At 37.9% G+C, this 24,717-nt stretch overlaps 1 protein-coding gene across 1 annotated transcript in view; it reads right to left on the bottom strand.

The window, feature by feature from the left end:
- Positions 1–24,717, bottom strand: part of KLHL20 (kelch like family member 20) — a 68,731-nt gene that overhangs the window by 20,827 nt on the left and 23,187 nt on the right. Inside the window, exons 4-6 of the mRNA XM_047704843.1 lie at positions 16,878–17,036; positions 16,030–16,124; positions 6,749–6,864 (exon numbers count right to left, since the gene is read on the bottom strand). Of these exons, the coding sequence (XP_047560799.1) occupies positions 6,749–6,864; positions 16,030–16,124; positions 16,878–17,036 (370 nt within the window). The remainder of the gene's footprint in view (positions 1–6,748; positions 6,865–16,029; positions 16,125–16,877; positions 17,037–24,717) is intronic.

The raw sequence follows: 24,717 nt of genomic DNA on the forward strand, positions 1-24,717 counted from the left end.
ACTGAATTCTACATTATCCGATATGACATTTAAGGTCAGAAGACTTTTAGAAAAAACTACATTTTTCATAACCAGAATGACAGGTTCAAAATGAGTTCCACAGAGCTTTCTGGAGTACTACCTGAGTTCTACCTGAAAAAAAAATGTAGTTATACCAGATATATTTGTTATTCTTTCAAATCATCTCTATTCCAATCCAAAATAAGAGCTATACTCTGGAGCTTAAGAAGTTAAGTAAGAATACCTTAGTCTCAAAATACTTGATAAATAGTGGTTTCTATAATGCTTCTAATCTTCTTCTAGATGGATGTGAAAACTCATTTCTGTATCTCAAATCTCAATGTGCTGTACACATTTTATTTTTTATGGTTTCATTTATAGATTTTATTTATTTGACAGGGAGACAGTGAGAGAGGGAACACAAACAGGGGGAGGGGCATAGGGAGAAGCAGGGTCCCCACTGAGCAAGGAGCCCAGTGTGGGACTCGATCCCAGGACCCCAGGATCATGACCTGAGCTGAAGGCAGAAGCTTAACAACCAAGCCACCCCGGTGCCCCTTATGGTTTCATTTAAATCAGAATATTCAAATAATACTAAATCACAGCAAGGTGGGGGATGGGTTAGATGTGGGATGGATATTAAGGAGGACACTTGTGATGAACACTGAGTGTTGTTTGTAAGTGATGAATCACTGAATTCTACTCTAGAAACCAATATTGTGCTTCATGTTAACTAATTTAAAAAAATACTAAATCACAGGAAGTTTGTGTATCTTAATTTGCTTAAATTTTAATTCTGTTCTAGGATATATGCCAGGAGTTTCAATATCAGAGAAAACATCTTAAAATCCAAAATAAAATTTGGCTGCAAATGTGAGGGTTATAAGCATTTAAGACGAATCAAATACCCTAACCACCAAACTTGGGCATAATTTTATAATGGGAGCCATTAAAACCAATTATTTTGGATTATCTGGCTCCAAATCAAATTATTATCACTTCATAAATTGTGTTATTTGATACTAATGAAAAAATGGGCCTTTAGGAAAGAAAATTTAAATATTTCCTGTGACCTGAGGAAACAAGAAAAGGAAAGGATCTATTCCACTGTCTCAGGGCAACTTCACCTGCATTATGATTTCTGAGGCAATAAGTGATGATATAGCTGCGACAGAACTAGTTATTATAAGCTAAGTACAAGCTGTACTTAGCAAAATAAAGTGTATGTATGTCCTTGCCATGAGAAATCTCAATGTGAGTTAAGCAATTTACCTAAGAAAAAATATTGCTGAAAAATAAAGAAACATGTAGTTTTATATGGGTGAGATGTTGACAATAAAAAGAATTACTTCAAAGACAGATTTGGTCAAAAAGCATTACCTTAAAGAAGGCAACTTTTAGAAATGAGGATCACTGAACCCTGAAAACTTAAAAAAAAAAAAAAACCCTAAACAAAATAGGAACACAAAATGATAAGTATCAAGAAGTCTAATGGAAAACAAGAGGACAGGCCAGAAGATAGTAAGAGAAGTAAAATGCTCCTGAGTAAAAAGCTACTAAGATTATATCTTAGGTTTCCAGAGTTTATTTCCACAGAGTGATGAAGAAAGGAAGGCTAAATTTTCTAAAGTTAAGCGAGAATTGGTAATTTGGCATTCTAAAGATAATGAAAACAAAATTGCAATAAAAACCAAAAGAAATTGGACATTAAGGTTTACTAAGTAGAGACAGGTCAAGATCTAAAATAATGTCAGTGGACAGTATCACTCAAGAATGATATTCAGATCTGGAAAATAGAGAAGGCTGGAAAAACCAAAGCAATGTAAAGGAAAAGACCTAATGTCTTTTCTCTACAAATGAAAATATAAAGCTTCATAGTGTAAAAAAAAGATAGCAGATAATTTAACTTTTCTTCTTTATATTTTTCTATTAATTAAAATTTCTTATTTATTTATTTGAGAGAGAGAGCATGAGCATGTGTGTGCATGGGCATGTGTGGGGGAGGGGCAGACAGAAAGGGGGACAGAGAGGGGGAGAGCGAATCCCAAGCAGGCTCTGCCCCCCAGTGAAGCCCCACACCAGGTTTGATCTCATGATCATGAGCTCATGACCTCAGCCAAAATGAAAAGTCAGGCACCCAACCGGCCGAACCACCCAGGCACCCTGTTAATCAAAATTTTGCACTGCATATATATTATCAGAAAAATAAAGGTGTTATTTATTTATTTTAAAAGATTTTATCCATTCATTTTAGAGAGAGTGTGTGTGCTCTAGTGGGGGGAGGGGCAGAGGCAGAGCGAGAGCAGACTCCCTGCTGAGTGTGGAGCCCGATGTGGGGCCCAATCCCAGGAACCTGAGATCAGACCTGAGCTGAAGTCAGATGCTTAACAACTTAGACAACCAGTTGCCCCAAAGGTGTCATTTAAAAATAGGTTATCTTTCATATGCAAAGTGATATTAATAATCCATTAAGGCTCCTGGCATGTACTTTCCAATTTTCTTTTTCCATCAGTCATGGTGGGTTGATGCTCATTTCTCACTAGTATTCCTCAGGATCAACAGCAAGCAATTAATCTTTACTGAGTGCCTAGTCTGACAAGATTGCTCGGCAATCCGGAAACTACAAAGCTATATTAGAAATGGTCTTTGCCTTCAAATAATTAACAACATTGTCAAGGAATCAGATATTCAATCAGCAATGTGAAATTATGTGATTACTAGGAGGAATTTGAGATCATAAAATTGATCCAATTTAGCTGGCTTCTAAAGAAGATAAAATGTGGTTTTATTAATAACATGATCTTTTTTTCTTAAAGATTTTATTTTTAAGTAATCCCTACACTCAACATGGGGCTTAAAACCACAACCCTGAGACCAAGAGTCGCATACTGCGCTGAGCCAGCCAGTTGCTCAAAGGGTACTTTCTTTCTTTTCTATACCCAAAGTGGATCTTGAACTCCCAACCCTGAGATCAAGAGTCACATGCTTCACTAACTGAGCAAGCTAGTCACCCAATACCATGATTTAATCAAAGAGGCAAATGAGATTTTCATGAAGATGGTTACACACTGGAAACATGCCATCTGGCAATTAATAATCAGGTCACATTGGAAAAATATGGTAGAAACCAGCAGGATAAAGATGACAGCTATTGAATAACCTAAGTGAAGTCAAGTTTAAATTTCTATCTAGGGCCACCTGGGTGGCTCAGTGGGTTCTGCCCTCGGCTCAGGTCTCAGGGTCCTGGGATCGAGCCCTCCACCGGGCTCTCTGCTCAGCAGGGAGCCTGCTTTCTCTTCTCCCTCTGCCTGCCTCTCTGCCTACTTGTGATCTCTCTCTCCCTCTCTGTCAAATAAGTAAATAAATAAAATCTTAAAACAAACAAACAAAAAATTTCTATTTAAAGGAGCTACATCGGGAAGTCTGAGTGGCTCAGTCGGTTAAGCCACTGTTAACGGCTCAGGTCATGATCCCAGGGTTCTGGGATCGAGTCCCACATCGGGCTCTTTGCTCAGCAGGGAGCCTGCTTCTCTCTCCGCCTCTGCCTGCTTGTGTGTGCGCTCTCTAGATCTCTCTCTCTGACAAATAAATAAATAAAATCTTAAAAAAAAAATAAAGGAGCTACATTAGTGTCTCTCAGCATTCCCAAAGGTATGCCTTGTCTAGTTCCACTGGATTGGTATCCCCACCAAACCCAGAGAGGACCCTGGACACGAAATATACTTTCCATATGCCTATTTGGCTTAGCCTCTAGCTTTTCATCATAGGGAGGTTCTCTTCTATTTCATTTGTTTGAGTTCCTGTCACCTTCCCCTCTACCTTAATCTTGCTCTTAATCATTGCCAGAAAGTTCTGAGGCTGATGAAACAGTACTGTACTGTACTGGAAATTAAAACTAACAGTCAGCCATACAAAACAGTTAATAGAGCTCATAATAATGGACATAATTCCACAAGGATGGCCCTACTATACATTCCTAAAACCAATACATCATGAAGCCACAGGTAGCAAATAATTAGATCTTGCAGTCTTCTAATTCTAAAAACAGACAATTGACTTTTAAAGTTGAAAAGGCGGCGGCAGGGTGGTGGTGGGGGCGCCTACGTGGCTCAGTGGGTTAAGCCTCTGCCTTCGGCCCAGGTCATGGTCTCAGGGTCCTGGGATCGAGCCCCGCATCGGGCTCTCTGCTTAGTGGGGAGCCTGCTTCCCCCCCCATCTCGCTTTGCTTGCCTGTCTGCCCGCTTGTGATCTCTCTCTCTCTCTCTGTGTCAAATAAATAAATAAAATCTTAAAAAAAAAAGAAAGAAAGAAAAGAAAGGGGGTGCCTGACTGGCTGTTGGGTAGAGCATGCAACTCTTGATCTCAGGCTCGTGAGTTCAAGCCCTATGCTGAGTGTGGAGCCTATTGAAAAAGAATTTTTTAAATAAAATATCAAAATTGGGAAAGAGAAACTCTAAGACTGTATGGGGGGGCAAGGATGCAAGATGTAGGTGTGAGCATGCAAGTGTCTGCATAAACCCACATCGACAGGTGAATATGTACCTGTTGCACACATAGGAACGAAAGACACAGGAATAAATAAGAGTGCTAAATCAAATGATCAATCTATTAATAACACCAGAGACATACGGACAACTAGGAATATGGGAGAATTCAGTGCATAGTGAATTAATAATTAAGTCTGAAATTTAAACAAGAATGAAGAAATTCCTTCAAAAGAGAAAAAAAAAAAAGCCTGATGAGGATTAAGGAGAAAAAGAAAACTTGGCATCAATTTTCTTCTTGAAGAAATACTACTCTCTCTTTCTCAAATAAATAAAATTATTTATCTGACCAACAGAGAAAGCACAAATAGGCAGAGGGGCAGGCAGAGGAAGAAGAAGCAGGCTCCCCACTGAGCAGAGAGCCTGATGTGGGGCTTGATTCCAGGATCCTGGGATCATGACCTGAGCCAAAGGCAGATGCTTAACTGACTGAGTCACCCAGATGCCCCTCAAATAAATAAAATAAATCTTTAAAAGGGGGGGGTGGCACTTGGGTGGCTCAGTTGGTTAGGTGTCCACCTTGTGATTTCAGCTGAGGTCCTGGTCTCATGCGTCATAGGATCAAGCCCCATGTCGGGCTCTGGGCTCAGAGTCTACTTGGGAGTCTCTCTCCCTCTCCTTCTGTCCCTTCCCCTGTTCTCACACGTGCGCTCTCTCTCCCTTTCAAATAAATAAAAAAAGAAATACTACAATATCCTCTACAAGAAGAAATTTAGATGAAAAAATTTAAAAAGAAAGAACTCAAAACAGAAATTATTACATTTTTCTTCTTTTTTAAAAAGATTATTTATTTGAGAGAAAGAGAGCAGGGGGAGGGGCAGAGGGAGAGGAAGAGACCGGGGAGAGAGAATCTCAAGCAGCCTCCATGATGACTGCGGGCCTGACTTGGAGCTCGATCTCAAGACCCTGAGATCATAACCTAAGCTGAAACCAAGAGTCAGACACTTAACCGGCTGAGCTACCAACGTGCCTCTTCTTCTAAAAATATAGGGGAAAATATATTTCCACATGCCAACAGAGAATTAAACTGGAAAGAAAAAGATAGACAGTGGTTAGGCTGATGGAAAAGGATACTATGCCCCAGAGATTGCACAAAATTCCGTGATGAAAAGGAATAGAACACTTCACATAAAAATAAATAAATAGATAGATAGCTAGATAAAAAATAAAATTGGACAAAAGAATCCAAGCATGTCTACATCTAAAAAGCCATGGAATTAGAGAAAGTTGGGAATTAAAATAAAAATACTACAATAAATCCTGGCTAGCTCCATGAATCAGAATTAGAAAAAATATTCAAAGAACTTGCTACAAACTAAATGTTTGTATGCCCCATCAAAATTTGTATGTTGAAATCTAGTCCCCAGTGTGATGGTATTAGGGCTTTTGTGAGGTGCTTAGGTCATGAGGGCGGAGCCTTCATGAATGGGATTAGTGTTCTTATAAAGGAGAACTCAAAAGTTCCCTTGCCCCTACCACTGAGAAAGAACACAGCCAAAAGACGAGAAGACAACCTTCCATGAAGAAGCAAGTGGGCCCTCATAAGACAGAATTTGCTGGTGACTTATCTTGGACTTCCAGCCTCCAAAACTGTGAGAAATAAATTTATGTTTATTATCTTGGACTTTCCAGCCTCCAAAACTGTGAGAAATAAATTTATGTTTATAACCACCCAGTTCCTGGGTTTCTGTTAGAGTAGCCCAAATGAACTAAGAAAGAACTAGTAAGAAGTAGTCTGACTATTCAAGTGAGCGAGGTAGCTGAATTTACATGGATGGAAGGGAAACATCTGAGGCTGAAAATTCTTAGAGATTTAGGAATAGAGAGTAGGAGCAAAGTGATAGAGCAGGTTGTCTTGGGCTCAGTCTAGCTCAACAGAGCTAGGAAAGCATGTAACTGTTTAATGTAATGTTTTTTTGACAGTTCTAGATAATTATGAGGTGTCTTGCACACTGGTATAAAATTAATGCATATGACTCATTTTAACAAAACATCCTTTGCATGACATTTTTAGACTTATATATAAAATAGAGCACTCTCAGAGAATACCAGTGTTGGATCATGAGTTAACAGTCAAGCTACAAGGTAACTTATTATGTGTTTCTTATGACAGTGGATATCACAGTTGTCCAAAGCATAGATCAAGTGACAGTTTAACATGTGGGAAAGTATTCAGTTTAGTCACAGTACAGTAAGTCCCAAACCTGCAAAGAGTACTTCTCCACATCGAATAGGTTTCCGTGGTCTTGTCCTTGGTCCTTGCATTAGTGGTCGTTCTTGAGGCAATAGGAGATAGTTTTTAGCTTCATCTACCAAGTCTCTGTGGAGGAAATTTTGCCTTTATTCCAAATGTCTAAATAACATTGTTAATCAAATCCCAATATGGTTTAGGAATATGTAAGTTGGCAAAGGGGAACAAGCATAAATCAAACCAAATCATGAATGCCAGCCAATATTTAAAAAGTCACAAATATAAGAGAAATGATGCCAGTCACACTATGAGTTGTAAATTGATTGGTATTTCCATCATGACTTCTTATCTTAGTATAAAATTTAGCCTAAAACTTAATATGCTTGGGGCCAACAACAACTTACGGGAAACTAAAACTTACAACTCAATTACCAGCCTGCATATTTATTGCTTTCTAATGAATTTTACTAGATTCTGCAGAATACTGGCAAAGCAGTACATCAACTCTGGCACTAGATATTTGTTATTGTAATTAAACAATATAACTATGTCAAAAACTGGATTGCTAAAAAGAAAAACTATACTGTCATTTAATAATTAAGTTGTTACCCAGTACCATATGAAATGGTTTGCTCTCAACAAGTCTATTGAGGATGAACAAATTTTTTTTTTCTGCCTATTAAGGTACTTTCTGAGAAGATCCTAGTAATTATACTTGTTGAATACAATATCCAAATACAAACCATTTATGTATGTACTCCGCTCACTTGAGTCCTCCGAGTTATTCAGTGCCTAATCAGTGCAAATTCAACTGTTATGCTATTCTTTCTCAACTTTTGAAGTGTTTCCTAAAATATATTTTCATTTCTCTAGGTTTTTATATTACAAAGAGTAATTCATTCCTGCAGGACCAGTCCCAAGCATGACCCAATAATGCACTTCTAATATATGGTTTTGATAAGACTCTTCCAAAAAACCAACAACCCCTGCCCCCAAATCCCAACCTGATGACCAAGAGCTTTTTCAAGTTTCCTCAGCCTTAAAAACAAAGACTGTGATCTCCTAATAGCTGGGTTTTTTTTCTTTTTTTGATTTTATTTATTTATTTGAGAGACAGAGATCACAAGTAGGCAAGAGAGGCAGGCAGAGAGAGAGGAGGAAGCAGGCTCTCCGCTGAGCAGAGAGCCCGATGTGGGGCTCGATCGCCGGACCCTGGGATCATGACCTGAGCCGAAGGCAGAGGCTTTAACCCACCGGGCCACCCAGGCGCCCCTAATAGCTGGTTTTTAATTGAGTGCTCAGGGATTCCTAGAAGGAGTACTATAGAGCTAATACTTAGCAAGCCAAACTAAAATTAATAGTAAGAACAAGAACACCTACAGCTATGTGTCAGTCCCTGTTTTAAGGGCTTAATATGTACTAACTTGCCAATCCCCACTGCAGCCTGATGGAATAAGTACTATTGTCATCCTACTTTACAGATGAAGATACTATAAAAGAAAGAGGTTAAAGTAACTTGCTTAAGGTCTCACAACTAATAAATGTCATGAGGTCAGGATATCAGGAAAGGGCTTCTTTTTTTTTTTTTTTTTTTAGAAACTTTTCCTCCCCATTTTATTTCTTTTTCTTTTTCTTTTTTTTAAATTTTATTTTTTATAAACATATATTTTTATCACCAGGGTACAGGTCTGTGAATCGCCAGGTTTACACACTTCACAGCACTCACCATAGCACATACCCTCTCCAATATCCATAACCCCACCCCCCCTCTCCCCACCCCCCTCCCCCCATCAACCCTCAGTTTGTTTTGTGAGATTAAGAGTCACTTATGGTTTGTCTCCCTCCCAATCCCATCTTGTTTCATTTATTCTTCTCCTACCCCCTTAACCCCCCATGTCGATCTCCTCTCCCTCATATAAGGGAGATCATATGATAGTTGTCTTTCTCCGATTGACTTATTTCGCTAAGCATGATACCCTCTAGTTCCATCCACGTCGTCGCAAATGGCAAGATTTCATTTCTTTTGATGGCTGCATAGTATTCCATTGTGTATATATACCACATCTTCTTTATCCATTCGTCTGTTGATGGACATCTAGGTTCTTTCCATAGTTTGGCTATTGTAGACATTGCTGCTATAAACATTCGGGTGCACGTGCCCCTTCGGATCACTACGTTTGTATCTTTAGGGTAAATACCCAGCAGTGCAATTGCTGGGTCATAGGGTAGTTCTATTTTCAACATTTTGAGGAACCTCCATGCTGTTTTCCAGAGTGGTTGCACCAGCTTGCATTCCCACCAACAGTGTAGGAGGGTTCCCCTTTCTCCGCATCCTCGCCAGCATCTGTCATTTCCTGACTTGTTAATTTTAGCCATTCTGACTGGTGTGAGGTGTTATCTCATTGTGGTTTTGATTTGTATTTCCCTGATGCCGAGTGATGTGGAGCACTTTTTCATGTGTCTGTTGGCCATCTGGATGTCTTCTTTGCAGAAATGTCTGTTCATGTCCTCTGCCCATTTCTTGATTGGATTATTTGTTCTTTGGGTGTTGAGTTTGCTAAGTTCTTTATAGATTTTGGACACTAGCCCTTTATCTGATATGTCGTTTGCAAATATCTTCTCCCATTCTGTCAGTTGTCTTTTGGTTTCGTTAACTGTTTCCTTTGCTGTGCAAAAGCTTTTGATCTTGATAAAATCCCAATAGTTCATTTTTGCCCTTGCTTCCCTTGCCTTTGGCGATGTTCCTAGGAAGATGTTGCTGCGGCTGACGTCGAAGAGGTTGCTGCCTGTGTTCTCCTCAAGGATTTTGATGGATTCCTTTCTCACATTGAGATCCTTCATCCATTTTGAGTCTATTTTCGTGTGTGGTGTAAGGAAATGATCCAATTTCATTTTTCTGCATGTGGCTGTCCAATTTTCCCAACACCATTTATTGAAGAGGCTGTCTTTTTCCATTGGACATTCTTTCCTGCTTTGTCGAAGATTAGTTGACCATAGAGTTGAGGGTCTATTTCTGGGCTCTCTATTCTGTTCCATTGATCTATGTGTCTGTTTTTGTGCCAGTACCATGCTGTCTTGATGATGACAGTTTTGTAATAGAGCTTGAAGTCCGGAATTGTGATGCCACCAACTTTGGCTTTCTTTTTCGTATATGTGCTGCCGAAGCGAGCACTTGGCTTTCTTTTTCAATATTCCTTTGGCTATTCGAGGTCTTTTCTGGTTCCATATAAATTTTAGGATTATTTGTTCCATTTCTTTGAAAAAAATGGATGGTACTTTGATAGGAATTGCATTAAATGTGTAGATTGCTTTAGGTAGCATAGACATTTTCACAATATTTATTCTTCCAATCCAGGAGCATGGAACATTTTTCCATTTCTTTGTGTCTTCCTCAATTTCTTTCATGAGTACTTTATAGTTTTCTGTGTATAGATTCTTAGTCTCTTTGGTTAGGTTTATTCCTAGGTATCTTATAGTTTTGGGTGCAATTGTAAATGGGATGGACTCCTTAATTTCTCTTTCTTCTGTCTTGTTGTTGGTGTAGAGAAATGCAACTGACTTCTGTGCATTGATTTTCTATCCTGACACTTTACTGAATTCCTGTACAAGTTCTAGCAGTTTTGGAGTGGAGTCTTTTGGGTTTTCCACATATAGTATCATATCATCTGCAGACTGATAGTTTGACTTCTTCTTTGCCAATTTGGATGCCTTTAATTTCCTTTTGTTGTCTGATTGCTGAGGCTAGGACTTCTAGTACTATGTTGAATAGCAGTGGTGATAACGGACATCCCTGCCATGTTCCTGACCTTAGGGGAAAAGCTTTCAGTTTTTCTCCATTGAGAATGATATTTGCGGTGGGTTTTTCATAGATGGCTTTGATAATATTGAGGTATGTGCCGTCTATCCCTACACTTTGAAGAGTTTTGATCAGGAAGGGATGCTGTACTTTGTCAAATGCTTTTTCAGCATCTATTGAGAGTATCATATGGTTCTTGTTCTTTCTTTTATTAATGTGTTGTATCACATTGATTGATTTGCAGATGTTGAACCAACCTTGCAGCCCTGGAATAAATCCCACTTGGTCGTGGTGAATAATCCTTTTAGTGTACTGTTGAATCCTATTGGCTAGTATTTTGGCGAGAATTTTTGCATCTGTGTTCATCAAGGATATTGGTCTGTAGTTCTCTTTTTTGATGGGATCCTTGTCTGGTTTTGGGATCAAGGTGATGCTGGCCTCATAAAATGAGTTTGGAAGTTTTCCTTCTATTTCTATTTTTTGGAACAGTTTCAGGAGAATAGGAATAGTTCTTCTTTAAATGTTTGGTAGAATTCCCCCCGGGGAAGCCATCTGGCCCTGGGCTTTTGTTTGTTTAGAGATTTTTGATGACTGTTTCAATCTCCTTACTGGTTATGGGTCTGTTCAGGCTTTCCATTTCTTCCTGGTTCAGTTGTGGTAGTTTATATGTCTCTAGGAATGCATCCATTTCTTCCAGATTGTCAAATTTGTTGGCGTAGAGTTGCTCATAGTATGTTCTTATAATTGTCTGTATTTCTTTGGTGTTCGTTGTGATCTCTCCTCTTTCATTCATGATTTTATTTATTTGGGTCCTTTCTCTTTTCTTTTTGATAAGTCTGGCCAGGGGTTTATCAATCTTATTAATTCTTTCAAAGAACCAGCTCCTAGTTTCGTTGATTTGTTCTATTGTTTTTTTGGTTTCTATTTCATTGATTTCTGCTCTGATCTTTATGATTTCTCTTCTCCTGCTGGGTTTAGGGTTTCTTTCTTGTCTTTCTCCAGCTCCTTTAGGTGTAGGGTTAGGTTGTGTACCTGAGACCTTTCTTGTTTCTTGAGAAAGGCTTGTACCGCTATATACTTTCCTCTCAGGACTGCCTTTGTTGTGTCCCACAGATTCTGAACTGTTGTGTTTTCATTATCATTTGTTTCCATAAATTTTTTCAATTCTTCTTTAATTTCCTGGTTGATCCATTCATTCTTTAGAAGGATGCTGTTTAGTCTCCATGTATATGGGTTCTTTCCAAATTTCCTCTTGTGATTGAGTTCTAGCTTTAGAGCATTGTGGTCTGAAAATATGCAGGGAATGATCCCAATCTTTTGATACCGGTTGAGACTTGATTTAGGACCAAGAATGTGATCTATTCTGGAGAATGTTCCATGTGCACTAGAGAAGAATGTGTATTCTGTTGCTTTGGGATGAAATGTTCTGAATATATCTGTGATGTCCATCTGGTCCAGTGTGTCATTTAAGGCCTTTATTTCCTTGTTGATCTTTTGCTTGGATGATCTGTCCATTTCAGTGAGGGGAGTGTTAAAATCCCCTACTATTATTGTATTATTGTCGACGTGTTTCTTTGATTTTGTTATTAATTGGTTTATATAGTTGGCTGCTCCCACGTTAGGGGCATAGATATTTAAAATTGTTAGATCTTGTTGGACAGTTCCTTTGAGTATGATATAGTGTCCTTCCTCATCTCTTATTATAGTCTTTGGCTTAAAATCTAATTAATCTGCTATAAGGATTGCCACTCCTGCTTTCTTCTGATGTCCATTAGCATGGTAAATTCTTTTCCACCCCCTCACTTTAAACCTGGAGGTGTCTTTGGGTTTAAGATGAGTTCCTTGTAGGCAACATATAGATGGGTTTTGTTTTTTTATCCATTCTGATAGCCTGTGTCTTTTGATTGGGGCATTTAGCCCATTAACATTCAGGGTAAGTATTGAGAGATATGAATTTAGTGCCATTGTATTGCCTGTAAGGTGACTGTTATTGTATATTGTCTCTGTTTCTTTCTGATCTACTACTTTTAGGGTCTCTCTTTGCTTAGAGGAGCCCTTTCAATATTTCCTGTAGAGCTGGTTTGGTGTTTGCAAATTCTTTCAGTTTTTGTTTGTCCTGTAAGCTTTTAATCTCTCCTTCTATTTTCAATGATAGCCTAGCTGGATATAGTATTCTTGGCTGCATGTTTTTCTCATTTAGTACCCTGAATATATCATGCCAGCTCTTTCTGGCCTGCCAGGTCTCTGTGGATAAGTCTGCTGCCAATCTAATACTTTTACCATTGTACGTTACAGACTTCTTTTCCCGGGCTGCTTTCAGGATCTTTTCTTTGTCACTAAGACTTGTAAATTTTACTATTAGGTGACGGGGTGTGGACCTATTCTTATTGATTTTGAGGGGGGTTCTCTGAACCTCCTGGATTTTGATGCTTGTTCCCTTTGCCATATTGGGGAAATTCTCTCCAATAATTCTCTCCAACATACCTTCTGCTCCCCTCTCTGTTTCCTCTTCTTCTGGAATCCCAATTATTCTAATGTTGTTTCGTCTTATGGTGTCACTTATCTCTCGAATTCTCCCCTCGTGGTCCAGTAGCTGTTTGTCCCTCTTTTGCTCAGCTTCTTTATTCTCTGTCATTTGGTCTTCTATATCGCTAATTCTTTCTTCTGCCTCATTTATCCTAGCAGTGAGAGCCTCCATTTTTGATTGCACCTCATTAATAGCTTTTTTGATTTCAACTTGGTTAGATTTTAGTTCTTTTATTTCTCCAGAAAGGGCTTTTATATCTCCCGAGAGGGTTGCTTTAATATCTTCCATGCCTTTTTCAAGCCCGGCTAGAACCTTGAGAATCATCATTCTGAACTCTATATCTGACATATTACCAATGTCTGTATTGATTAGGTCCCTAGCCTTTGGTACTGCTTCTTGTTCTTTTTTTTGTTGTGAATTTTTCCGCCTTGTCATTTTGTCCAGATAAGAGTATATGAAGGAGCAAGTAAAATACTAAAAGGGTGGCAACAACCCCAGGAAAATATGCTTTAGCCAAATCAGAAGAGATCCCAAATCGTGAGGGGGGAGAAAGGGGATAAAAAGGGGTTCAGAAGAAAAAAAAAAAAAAGAAAGAAACTATTAAAAAAAGAAAGCCGATAAAAAATATAAAAAGGAAAAAAATATATATATATATTAGATAAACTATTTAAAAAACGTTAAAAAAGAAAACGGTAAAAGTTAAAAGAAATTAGCAGAAAAAGAAAAAAAATTGAAAAAGAAAAAAAAATTAAATTAACTGCAAGGCTAAAGAATCATGGGGAGAAAGCCATGAGTTCCATGCTTTGCTTTCTTCTCCTCTAGAATTCCGCCGCTCTCCTTGGTATTGAAACTGCACTCCTTGGTAGGTGAACTTGGTCCTGGCTGAGTTTCTCGTTGATCTTCTGGGGGAGGGGCCTGTTGTAGTGATTCTCAAGCGTCTTTGCCCCAGGCGGAGTTGCACCGCCCTTACCCGGGGCCGGGCTGAGTAATCCGCTCGGGTTTGCTGGGTTTGCTTTCGGGAGCTTTTGTTCCCTGAGCGCTTTCCGTAGAGTTCCGGAGGGCGGGAATGAAGATGGCGGCCTCCCGGTCTCCGGCCCGGAGGAGCCGAGAGCCCGGGGCCCCACTCCTCAGTGCGCCCTCAGAGAACAGCGCCCAATGACTCCCGTCACCCTGGCCTCCGGCCGCGCTCCGAGCTGACCGAGCCTGCGACCGGTTCAAGGCAACCCCGAGTTTAGAGCTCACTCCTCGGCTCTGTCTCTGTAGCCGGCTTCCCTGTTCTAATACCGGTAAGCTCTGCGACACTCAGACACCCCCGATCCTTCTGTGACCCTGTGGGACCTGAGGCCATGCTGACCCTGCGTGGGCTTCACCCCAGTTAAGCCTCTGGAGCGATGTCCCTCAGCGGAACAGACTTTTAAAAGTCCTGATTTTGTGCTCCGTTGCTCCGCCGCTCGCCGGGAGCCGGCCCCTCCCCCCGCGGTCTATCTTCCCGTTGCTTTCGATTCACTTCTCTGCCAGTCCTACCTTTCAGATAGTGGTTGATTTTCTGTTTCTAGAATTGCTGTTCTTCTTCTCTTCGATCTCCCGTTGGATTTGTAGGTGTTTGCAATCTTTAGATAAGCTATCTAGCTGATCTCCCGCTACCTGATGTAGTCTCAGCCTGCTACTTCTCCGCCATCTTGACTCCTCCTCTCCATTTTATTTCTTTTCAGTGTTCCAGCATTCATTGTTTATGCACCACCCCCAGTGCTCCATGTCATACGTGCCCTCCATAATACCCACGACCAGACTCACCTGTCTCGCCACCCCCTCCCCTCCAAAACCCTCAGCTTGTTTCTCAGAGTCCACAATCTCTCATGGTTTGTCTCCCCCTCCGAATTCAGGAAAGAGCTTCTTTTAAAAGTGACTTTGGAAGTACCTTTGTGCATCAGAATCAGTACAATCTGATTTATGTTTTATGGGGGAGGGGCACTTTGCATTGTTTCTTTAGATTTTGAATCCATAATTCATGCGGTTTTCCTTCTGCCATTGTAAATATTTGAGGGAATTAATTGCCATCTGTTTGCTTTTTACGTTTAAGAGACAAATATCTAAATCCCCTCTGACATACCTTGTTAAAGGGACAGGCTTCAGATTACAGAAGAAAGGCCAATGATTCCTCATGTTCTACCTCTGTTCTAGGGATTCCTAATACTAGAGCAAGTTTCTTTAGTCACTAAGGGAGACCCAATGGTCAATACAGTTTAAGGAGTTCTGAGTATTGACTTGCTCTTTCATTTTTATATACAGAACATGCTGGCGGGGGGGAATGGTTAAAAACACCATATGATCTGACTGGAATCTAAATCTTAAAACCTATCATACTGGGGAAAGTAATTTTTAAATCATGTCTATTTTATAGAAATAGCCCAATAAAAGAGGTATCTTGTTTGTATTATAAAAGTGTTCAGAGTTTTTTTCAGTCAAAATACATTATGAAACTACTCCACCAACCTCTAATGGAACCCCTTCCACAGCGGTGTGAGGAGTAGTCCTTTGACTCTGTCCACACCCCCAGAAAGCAAAGCTGGTCCTATTCCCTAGGCAGGCATATGTGATAGAATGATAAACTGTTCCTGACACTTTCTGACAAGAGTCAACAGCATTATTTATCTCAAGAAAAACATAAATTAGCAGAGAATTGCCTCTTCAAATTCAAGCTTGCATTAAAACCTTAGAAATCTACCTCCTTATTGCCACTTCTACACCAATTAGCATCATACATAAAAACTAATGGAATGGAATCCTGGAAGCTCAGTTCTCTCTTCTTCCATCTCCTCCTCTTGACCCTAACCCAGAAGAAAAACCTGTTAAATACTGCCCTGGTGTCAGCACTAAGAAATACAAATATTTAGGAAGCAACACAAATAAGGAAAATAGGAGAAAACAGGAACACTCATTGCTGATTTTTCCCACCCAGAGCCACTCATACCTGCATTCTTCATCACTTTTGATGAGGGGATCAGAGCCTACGGTGCCCACCAGGAACTTGGGACTAAGCAAAGGCAGACGAACGTGCTGCAGCACCTAAGAGGTAATAAATACTGTTAAAGGCATGAGCTCCCACTTGCAGGGTATTTAAGAGAATACATAACCCATGTTCCCATACTGTGTTTTCAATTGTTTTGGGATCTAACTGAATTAATTTGATTTAATTAATAAATAAAAAAGAGGGAGGGAAGGCACAAATACTAAACCTAAATTTATTCTACCATTTCAGTAATCAGAATAATCAGAAAATTGAAAGCATACTAATATCAATTTCGAATGCTATTTTGAGCTTTTAGCAATATGTTATAAGCTCTTTATAATTACCTTATATAACTGGACTATAACAATCTGGAAGAATATCCTATAAATTGCTAAAAATATAGTCATAATAACAAGAACTTTAAACATTTCATCTAGTGACCACTTATGGCCCATATCATCCCTGTACTCTTCAACAGATAGGATTTCCAAGCCACATTGGGATGGGAAGCAAGATAGCTGCCATCCTTGCTTTCTTTTGTTCCTTTAGTACCATTCGGGTTCTGACTTGTCCTATACCCTAACCTACAGCTGAGGCAAAATAGAGAGGAAGCCAAGAAGCAAAAGTACATAATGATAAACACTTAAAATGTTTCTAAACACTATCTAACGATTTATTGGGAGACAGATGATCTCTGTTACAGTCTAACATAAGGGACAGGGACAACTGTTTCTTTTTTGCAAGTCAAATATATACTATTTCATCCACTACAAAAAAGACAGTTACGTGGAGAAACATTTCCATCATACCTGGGGTAATTGAGGACGTCTTTCTTGAATACTATATTTGACCCAGGCCATCACTGCGTTGAACACCTGTTCTTCACTGCGAACATTTAGTTCATCACTAGATATTATATCAATGAGCTGATTTGCTGGAAGCAACATGAACTCTTCACTTTCCATCACCTGTTCAAAGTTAGGTAAGAATAAAGAAAAGACCCTGTGACTACATTTAACGTACTGTTTCGATATTGTTCTTCAGGGTTATGGGACAAAGCTCTATTTCATAATGGAGCTGCAGTTCAAAAGAGTACCAGGGAAGAAAAAAATTTTGAAAAGGGAACAAAGATAGGCAGAGCATGGAGGACTTTTAGGACAATGAAACTACCCTTTATATTACTACAATGATGGACGCATTTGTCAAAACCCATAGAACGTATAACAGCAACAGTGAACTCTAATTTAAATTATGGACTTTGGGTGATGATAACATGTGAATGTAGGTTCATCAGTTGTAACACACGTACCTCTCTGGTACAGGATATTGATAACAGGGATAACAGTGTGTGTGTAATTGGGGTACATGGGAACTCTGAACTTTCCTCATGTTCCATTTTGCCATGAACTTAAAACTGCTCTAAAATAAAGTTTAGGGATTCATGGGTGGTGTGATCTCAGGGTTATGAGATTGAGACCTGCGTTAGGTTCCATGCTCAGCACAGAGTCTGCCCCTCCCCTCCGCGTACTTTCTTTTGTTCTAAAATAAATAAAATCTTTAAAAAAATAAAGTTTATTAAAAAAAGGGGTGGGGGAACAAAGAAGCGTACCAAGGACATAATTAAAATCGAGGAAAAATAATAATTTGTGATTCAAGCTATTTAAGAAAAAGGAAATCTGTTTTTCTATAATGAAGTATCAAAATATAAGTTTACATTCAAAATAAACCAAACTAACTACACCAAATAATAACTCCAGAAATATGAGGCATACAAAAAATCAGAGGAAGCTTTCAGAGGAAGATTAGTAGCTGAAAGAGAAATGTCTGGGGCAGAAACACAAAGGGGCCAGTTTAAAAAAAAAAAAAAGAATGTGGGTATTAACAATTCTGCAAGCAAGAACAAATATACTGAGGAGACCATTAGACCCTTGAAAACCTGTGAATATCAAACCACTGTGAGGAGCAACCGCGGGGATGAAATGGCAACAAGGATATTACCTTGTTGTGCAGTCCAGCCACAAATCCCAAGATCTTGTAAATCTTGTCATCGGTATGTAGAGTAGAAGGGGGCAGGGTGCAAGGTGGAGAAGGGAGGGAAACAGGACTGCTACACTCCATGTGGTCAGTTCTCCCATTCAGAAGACTGTGCTACCTGTCATGTCTATTATTTATTAGTGCGGGAAGGATACCATTAAGAGCTCTAATTCCTACTGTGTGAGCTCTAATTCCTACTGTGTAACCTCTAATGCAGAAGATGTACTTTTTTTTTTTTTAAAGATTTTATTTATTTATTTGATAGAGGGAGAGAGATCACAAGTAGGCAGAGCAGCAGGCAGAGAGAGGAGGGGAAGCAGGCTCCCCACCAAGCAGAGAGCCCGATTCGGGGCTCAATCCCAGGACCTTGAGATCATGACCTGGGCCGAAGGCAGAGGCTTAACCCACTGAGCCACCCAGGTGCCCCAGAAGATGTACCCTCTTAAGAGGGCTTTTTTTAGGATAAAAAAGTCAGAATATTTAGCAGGATAGGAGATAAGCCACCGCAGTTTGAATATTTGATTAAGAATGTTTTTTCCCAAGTACGTCAGAAAAAAATGCAAATTCCAAAACCATGAGAGCCATAAGGTCAGCTGTACTTAAAGTAGAAAATACTAATGAACTCTACAATTTTTATAGGCACAAATTTTCAAATCGTCTGAGTGAGAAACCTTCTGTAGGTCAGGAAATTAAATAGGCTACCTCCATATTTTAGCTGAGGTTGCTCACACAGGTGACTCGGTAGTTAGAATGACTGCATTGTACTCTCTGTGGCAGAGTTGTCAGAATTAGTAAATCAAACAAAGGACATACTTACATTAAAAAATTACTTGTTGTTCATCTGAAATTTATACTTAAACTGGGCACCCTGTTTTTTATCTGATAACCCCATGATGGGGTTATAAAACCAAGAGCAAAATTCGGGGCCTAACCCCAAATTAAGTGTGCTGGCCTTCACAGCATGAAGACTGTAGCCATGGCTGTATCTTACTTTCCCCTTATGAATATTTTCACTCTGATCTCTTAAACACAAAGGTGGTATCATATATCTCTGTGAAGCACCTTAGCATTCTTTTGGATCTTGTTCGAAGTATAAATCCTTTTTCCCAACTTAGTGATTATAAACCAATGATCACCAAATTTAAAGTTTATGAATAAATCAGTATTATATTCACTAGTCACCTACTGGAAACACTAAATGGCAAGAAAACATAAAAATCTGTGTGAGAAAATATTTGTTTGGCACTTAGCAAAGAGTAAAAATAATACTTTTGATAAAGTCTGGTCTGGTTAAATTGTCACTTCTCCTTTTTCCACCAAGAGGAAAAAGATACTAATGCTCACGATTAAAGCAAATCTAGCACTGAAGTCTATCCTTGACCAAACAACCAGTTTAAGAAAATAATTCCTTTTTTTTTTTTTAAGGTTTTATTTTTTGAGAAAGAGAGAGAGAAGGGAGAGAACGCACAGGCATGAGGAGCAGGGAGGGACAGTGGAGGAAGAGACTTCCTACTAAGCAGGGAGCCTGAGATCATGACGTGAGCTGAAGGCCACCATTTAACCAACAGAGCCACCCAGGCGCCCCAAGAAAATAATTCTTGAAAGTATCTGTTTTAAGTAAAAGTTTATAGGAGATCTGAATTTTAAGTCCCACACTATTTTGGTAATGAGCTTACTTTTAGTTTCTTCAGATGAATACAGATGCAATTTGAAGAATGAATAAAGCTCAAAGCAACAAGAGTGAATAAGCAAAGTCATCTAGTAGTGAATGGTAAACTTAATGTTGAAAGACAATTTTAAAATTCATGTTTATGGACAAAAATAACATTGCATGAATTAAGCTAGGTCTAATGAAATAGAAGGAAATTAAATATAGTTTTAAGTTAGAGAATAATTTACTTTTTTTTTTTTAAGATTTTTTTTTTTTAATTTATTTGTCAGAGAGAGAGGAGAGCGAGCGAGCACAGGCAGACAGAATGGCAGGCAGAGGCAGAGGGAGAAGCAGGCTCCCCGCCAAGCAAGGAGCCCGATGCGGGACTCGATCCCAGGACGCTGGGATCATGACCTGAGCCGAAGGCAGCTACTTAACCAACTGAGCCACCCAGGCGTCCCTAGAGAATAATTTAAATGAGTCACGTGTTAAGCCCCAAATGGTGACAATTTTTCTATCTGCACGGAACTAGTGAACAAACTAGTGCATTTTAGTCCATGAACAAGGGGATATCATTATGGTATATATCAGGTTCACTTGAGAGGCCCGGTTAGAACTAGAAGGGATTCTAAAACTTTCTGTACTATTAAGGATATTCTTCAGACATTTGCTACTACTTTAGATCCAAAACACAAGCTATGGTTAAGGCAGGAAATTTTTAAAAATCAACCTTATTAATTTTAAGTGTACAGATCAATCAGTTTTGAACAGTGTACTCATGTAACCATGATCTCAATCAAGATACAAAATATTACCATCATCCTAAAAGCCGGCAATTCTTAATGTGGGGCCCATTGACTCTGGCAAATTATTTTGGAAATTCTCAGTGCTGGCAAATCTTTAGTTTTAGAGAGTGGATTTTGACATGTGAAAATAGTGGGATGAAATTAAGAGTCAAATCTATTTTTAAAAAGTGTATGAAGTAGTTAGATTACTTTAAATGAGAAACTAACTCTATTAACTTTAGTGAGGTATGAACTCCATTTAGTCGTGGTGTATTCCACTTTTTCTATTTAAGTGGAATCAATTTATTAATATTTTATTAAATTGTGTCATATCTGAATTAATGAGAGAGCTCTATTTGTAGTTTTCTTTTAGCGTCTGTGGTTTTGACATCAGGGTGATTTTGTCTTTATTTGTCAGCCTCCTCCTTCTTTTTCTGAAAGACTTTATATAAAATTAATATTATGTCTTCTTTAAGTGTTTGATAGAATTCACCATCCGGAATGGGTATTTTCTTTGTGGGAAGGTTTTTAAATTACTGTTTCAATTTCTTTCATAGATATAGGATTGTTCTGGTTTTGTTTCTTCTTGAGTCCGTTTCTGTAATCTGTGTTTTTCAAAGAAGTTGTCCATTTCCTATCAGTTGTTGAATTTACTGGCAAAAGGTTGTTAATACTCCCTTATTATGCTTTTTAATCTGAGGGATTTGTAGTGATATCCTCTTTATTTCTGATATTGGTAAATTTTGTCTTCCCTCCTTTTATTCTTGATCAATGTAACTAGAGGTTCATTAATTTTTTTTCAAAGAACCATTGGTTTTTTGATCTAACCTTTATTCTCTTCTTCCTTCTACTTACTTTGGGTTTAATTTGCTCTTCTTTTTCTACTTTACAAAAGTAATCACTAGAACAAAAGCACAAATGTTCTTATATACCAAAACAAATAAAATAAAAACGAAGAGCAGATTTTTCATATAGAAAAAGAAATACAGTAAATATAACTAAATTAGATACCTTTTATAAAAAATTAGTACGATAGAGTTGAGTGTAAACATATCAGTAATAGAAATAGAAATGGGCTTTAACTGCCTATTTTAAAAAAAAGATTTTCAGGGGCACCTGGGTGGCTCAGTGGGTTAAAGCCTCTGCCTTCAGCTCAGGTCATGATCTCAGGGTCCTGGGAGGGAGCCCCGCATCAGATTCTCTGCTCAGAAGGGAGTCTGCTTCCCCTCTCTTTCTGCCTGCCTCTCTGCCTACTTGTGATCTCTGTCTGTCAAATAAATAAATAAATCTTTAAAAAAAAAAAAAGAAAAGAAAAGGATTTTCAAACTGGCTCACAAAGTAAAACTTAATTCTATGCAAATTCAAGAAAAATACCTGAAACATGATGCAAAAAGGCTAGAAGAAAGGGCAAACGGGCAAAGAGACATCAGGCAGGTGGAAACAAAAGAAAACAAGAATTGAAAGCCAGGTATCAAAGTAGAATTAAGACAACAAATGAAGTAATTCTGACAAAGGAGGATACTTTATAAAGCTAAAAGTCACAATCTGTAATTAGGATACAGAATTATGATTATATATGCATTAAGCAACATAGTGACCACCTATATAAACTACAGATGAGGCAAGGAGAAACAGAAATACACTAATAATAAAAGACTTTAATAAATAATAATAATAATAACTAATAAATATAATTAATAATAATAATTAATAATAATAAATAATAATAAAAGACTTTAATACATAGGTCTGTGGACAAAATAATATAAAAGAGCTATCAATAAGATGGACTTTATGCATATATCAAATACTATGAGGATAGAGACAAGAAAATATACTTCCTTTCCATGCACATATGGAATAGTCAGAAAAACTGATCATATATTATGTGACTAAAAAAGTCAGTAAATTTCATTAAGTAGAAACACTATAAACACTGCAGTGCACTAAAACTAGAAATTAAAAATGAAATTTAAAAAACTCTTTCCACCTAAATATTTAAAATTTTGCTATTAATTTTTCCTCGTAGAGAGAAATATAAATGGAGTTACTGTAAAACAACTGAGCGATAAAAATAAGAATCTATGAAATATATTTAAAACAGTGATCAAAGGAAAACTATGGCTTTAAACACTTATAGTAGTTAATGTAAAAGGATGAAAACAAATCAAATTCTCAACTCAAACAGCTAGAAAAAGAACACAGCAAGTCAAAAGAAAACACAAGGAAGGAACTAATAAAGGTAAAACCAGAATGTAATGAAATAGGGAAAACAATTGTAGATCTAATAAGTAAGTTGAAATACTGATTCTTTGGAAAAACATGAATAAAACAGACATACCACTAGCTACCTTTTTCAAGGAAAAGAAACATTGAAAGCACATATATGCAAAATGTAAAATATCAAGGAGTAAGATATGCCTTTGTGGGCTCAGTTTATTGAGCATCTGGTTTCAGCTCAGATCATGATCTCAGGGTCGTGAGACTGAACATGGAGTCAGGCTCTGTACCAATCATAGAGCCTGCTTAAGATTCTTTCTCTCCTCCTCCCTTTGCCTGGCCTATGCACCCCTCCTCTGCCCTCCACTCACAATCATTCTCTCAAAAAAAATAAATAAAAAAAAAAAATAAAATAATTAAGGGGTAAGTAACCATTGATGCAGAAATTTAACAATTAAAAGAAATTACTTTGTACAACTCTATACAAATAAACTCGAAAATGTAGATAAAATTGATAATTTTCTAGGGAAATACAGTCTACCAAAACTGATCCTAGTAAAAAGGGGAAATTTCATAGAATAGAGAAAATTATCAATAAACTACTTCACATAAAAGCACCAAGCCTAGACAGTTTCACAAAGGAATTCTACCAAACTTTCAGAAAGGACATAGTCTCAATGTTATATAAATTGTTTCAAAGCACAAAACATGCAAGAAAACTTCTAACTCATGTTCATGAAGTATAACATTTATATCTAACCTGATAAAGACAGCACAAGAAAATTAAAGACGAGCATCACTTCTGAATATCAATATAAAAACACTATATAAAATATTAGTGAATAGATTCCAACATCACATTAACAGTACACCATGACCAAAATGTGTGTATGTAGAATGCAAAGAGGCTTTAATTTTAGGACCTCATATATGTAATTCATAATAATGGGTTTAAGGAGAAAATTCATATCATTACCTCCATAAATACTGAGAAAACCCTTGAGAAAATTCAGTACCATTCCTAATAAAAAGTATCCAAGAAAACAGGAATTGTTGTACATGGATACTTCCTTAATATGATAAGATATTCATACTGCAGTCTTAAAAAGAGCATATTACTTAATGGGAAAACACCAAAATCATTCCTAATAATGCCAGAAACAAAGTATGTCCAATATTTCCATTACTATTTAACATTTTACTAGAAGTATTAACCCTAGCAACTAGAGAAAAAAAAACAATTAAAGGTATTAACAATTGGAGAGGAAATAAAACTACTGATATCCACATGATACGACAGGAGGTTCAGAAAACTCTAAAGAATCAATGGCAAGGGGCACCTGGGCGGCTCAGTGGATTAAGCCTCTGCCTTGGGCTCTGGTCATGATCGCCCTGAGCCCCTAGGATTGAGCCCGCATCGGGGTCTCTACTCAGCAGGGAGCCTCCTTCCCTCTCTCTCTCTGTCTGCCTCTCTGCTTACTTTTGATCTCTGTCTGTCAAATGAATAAATAAAATCTTAAAAAAAAAAAAAGAATCAATGGGAAAAGTAACTCAAAGAATAAAAATTCAGTAAGGTAAGCTTTCATATACATTAATGGCAATTGGTTAGGAGCTTCATTAACGGGAAAAATTACAAAAGGAACAAAAAAATACACTTAGGAATAACAAGATGAAATGCACAAAATTTAAATGAAGAAAACTATAAAATATTCCTGATTAAAAAAAAAAATAGAACTGAAGAAACAGAAAGACGTCTCTCATTTAAATTGATCCCAATAAATATATCAAGGTTTTTTCTTAGAGTTAGATATGGTGATATTAAGTCCATTTGGAAAAATAAACACTGAGAAAGAGAGTTATATGGGAGGGGTATTAATAACCCTACTATGTATTAATATATACTACAAAGCCTCAATAATTAAAACATTGTAGAAAACAGTGTGGTAGTGCTGTCTGGCC

This window comes from Lutra lutra, chromosome 15, assembly GCF_902655055.1.
Source record: "Lutra lutra chromosome 15, mLutLut1.2, whole genome shotgun sequence".
Taxonomy (NCBI): domain Eukaryota; kingdom Metazoa; phylum Chordata; class Mammalia; order Carnivora; family Mustelidae; genus Lutra; species Lutra lutra.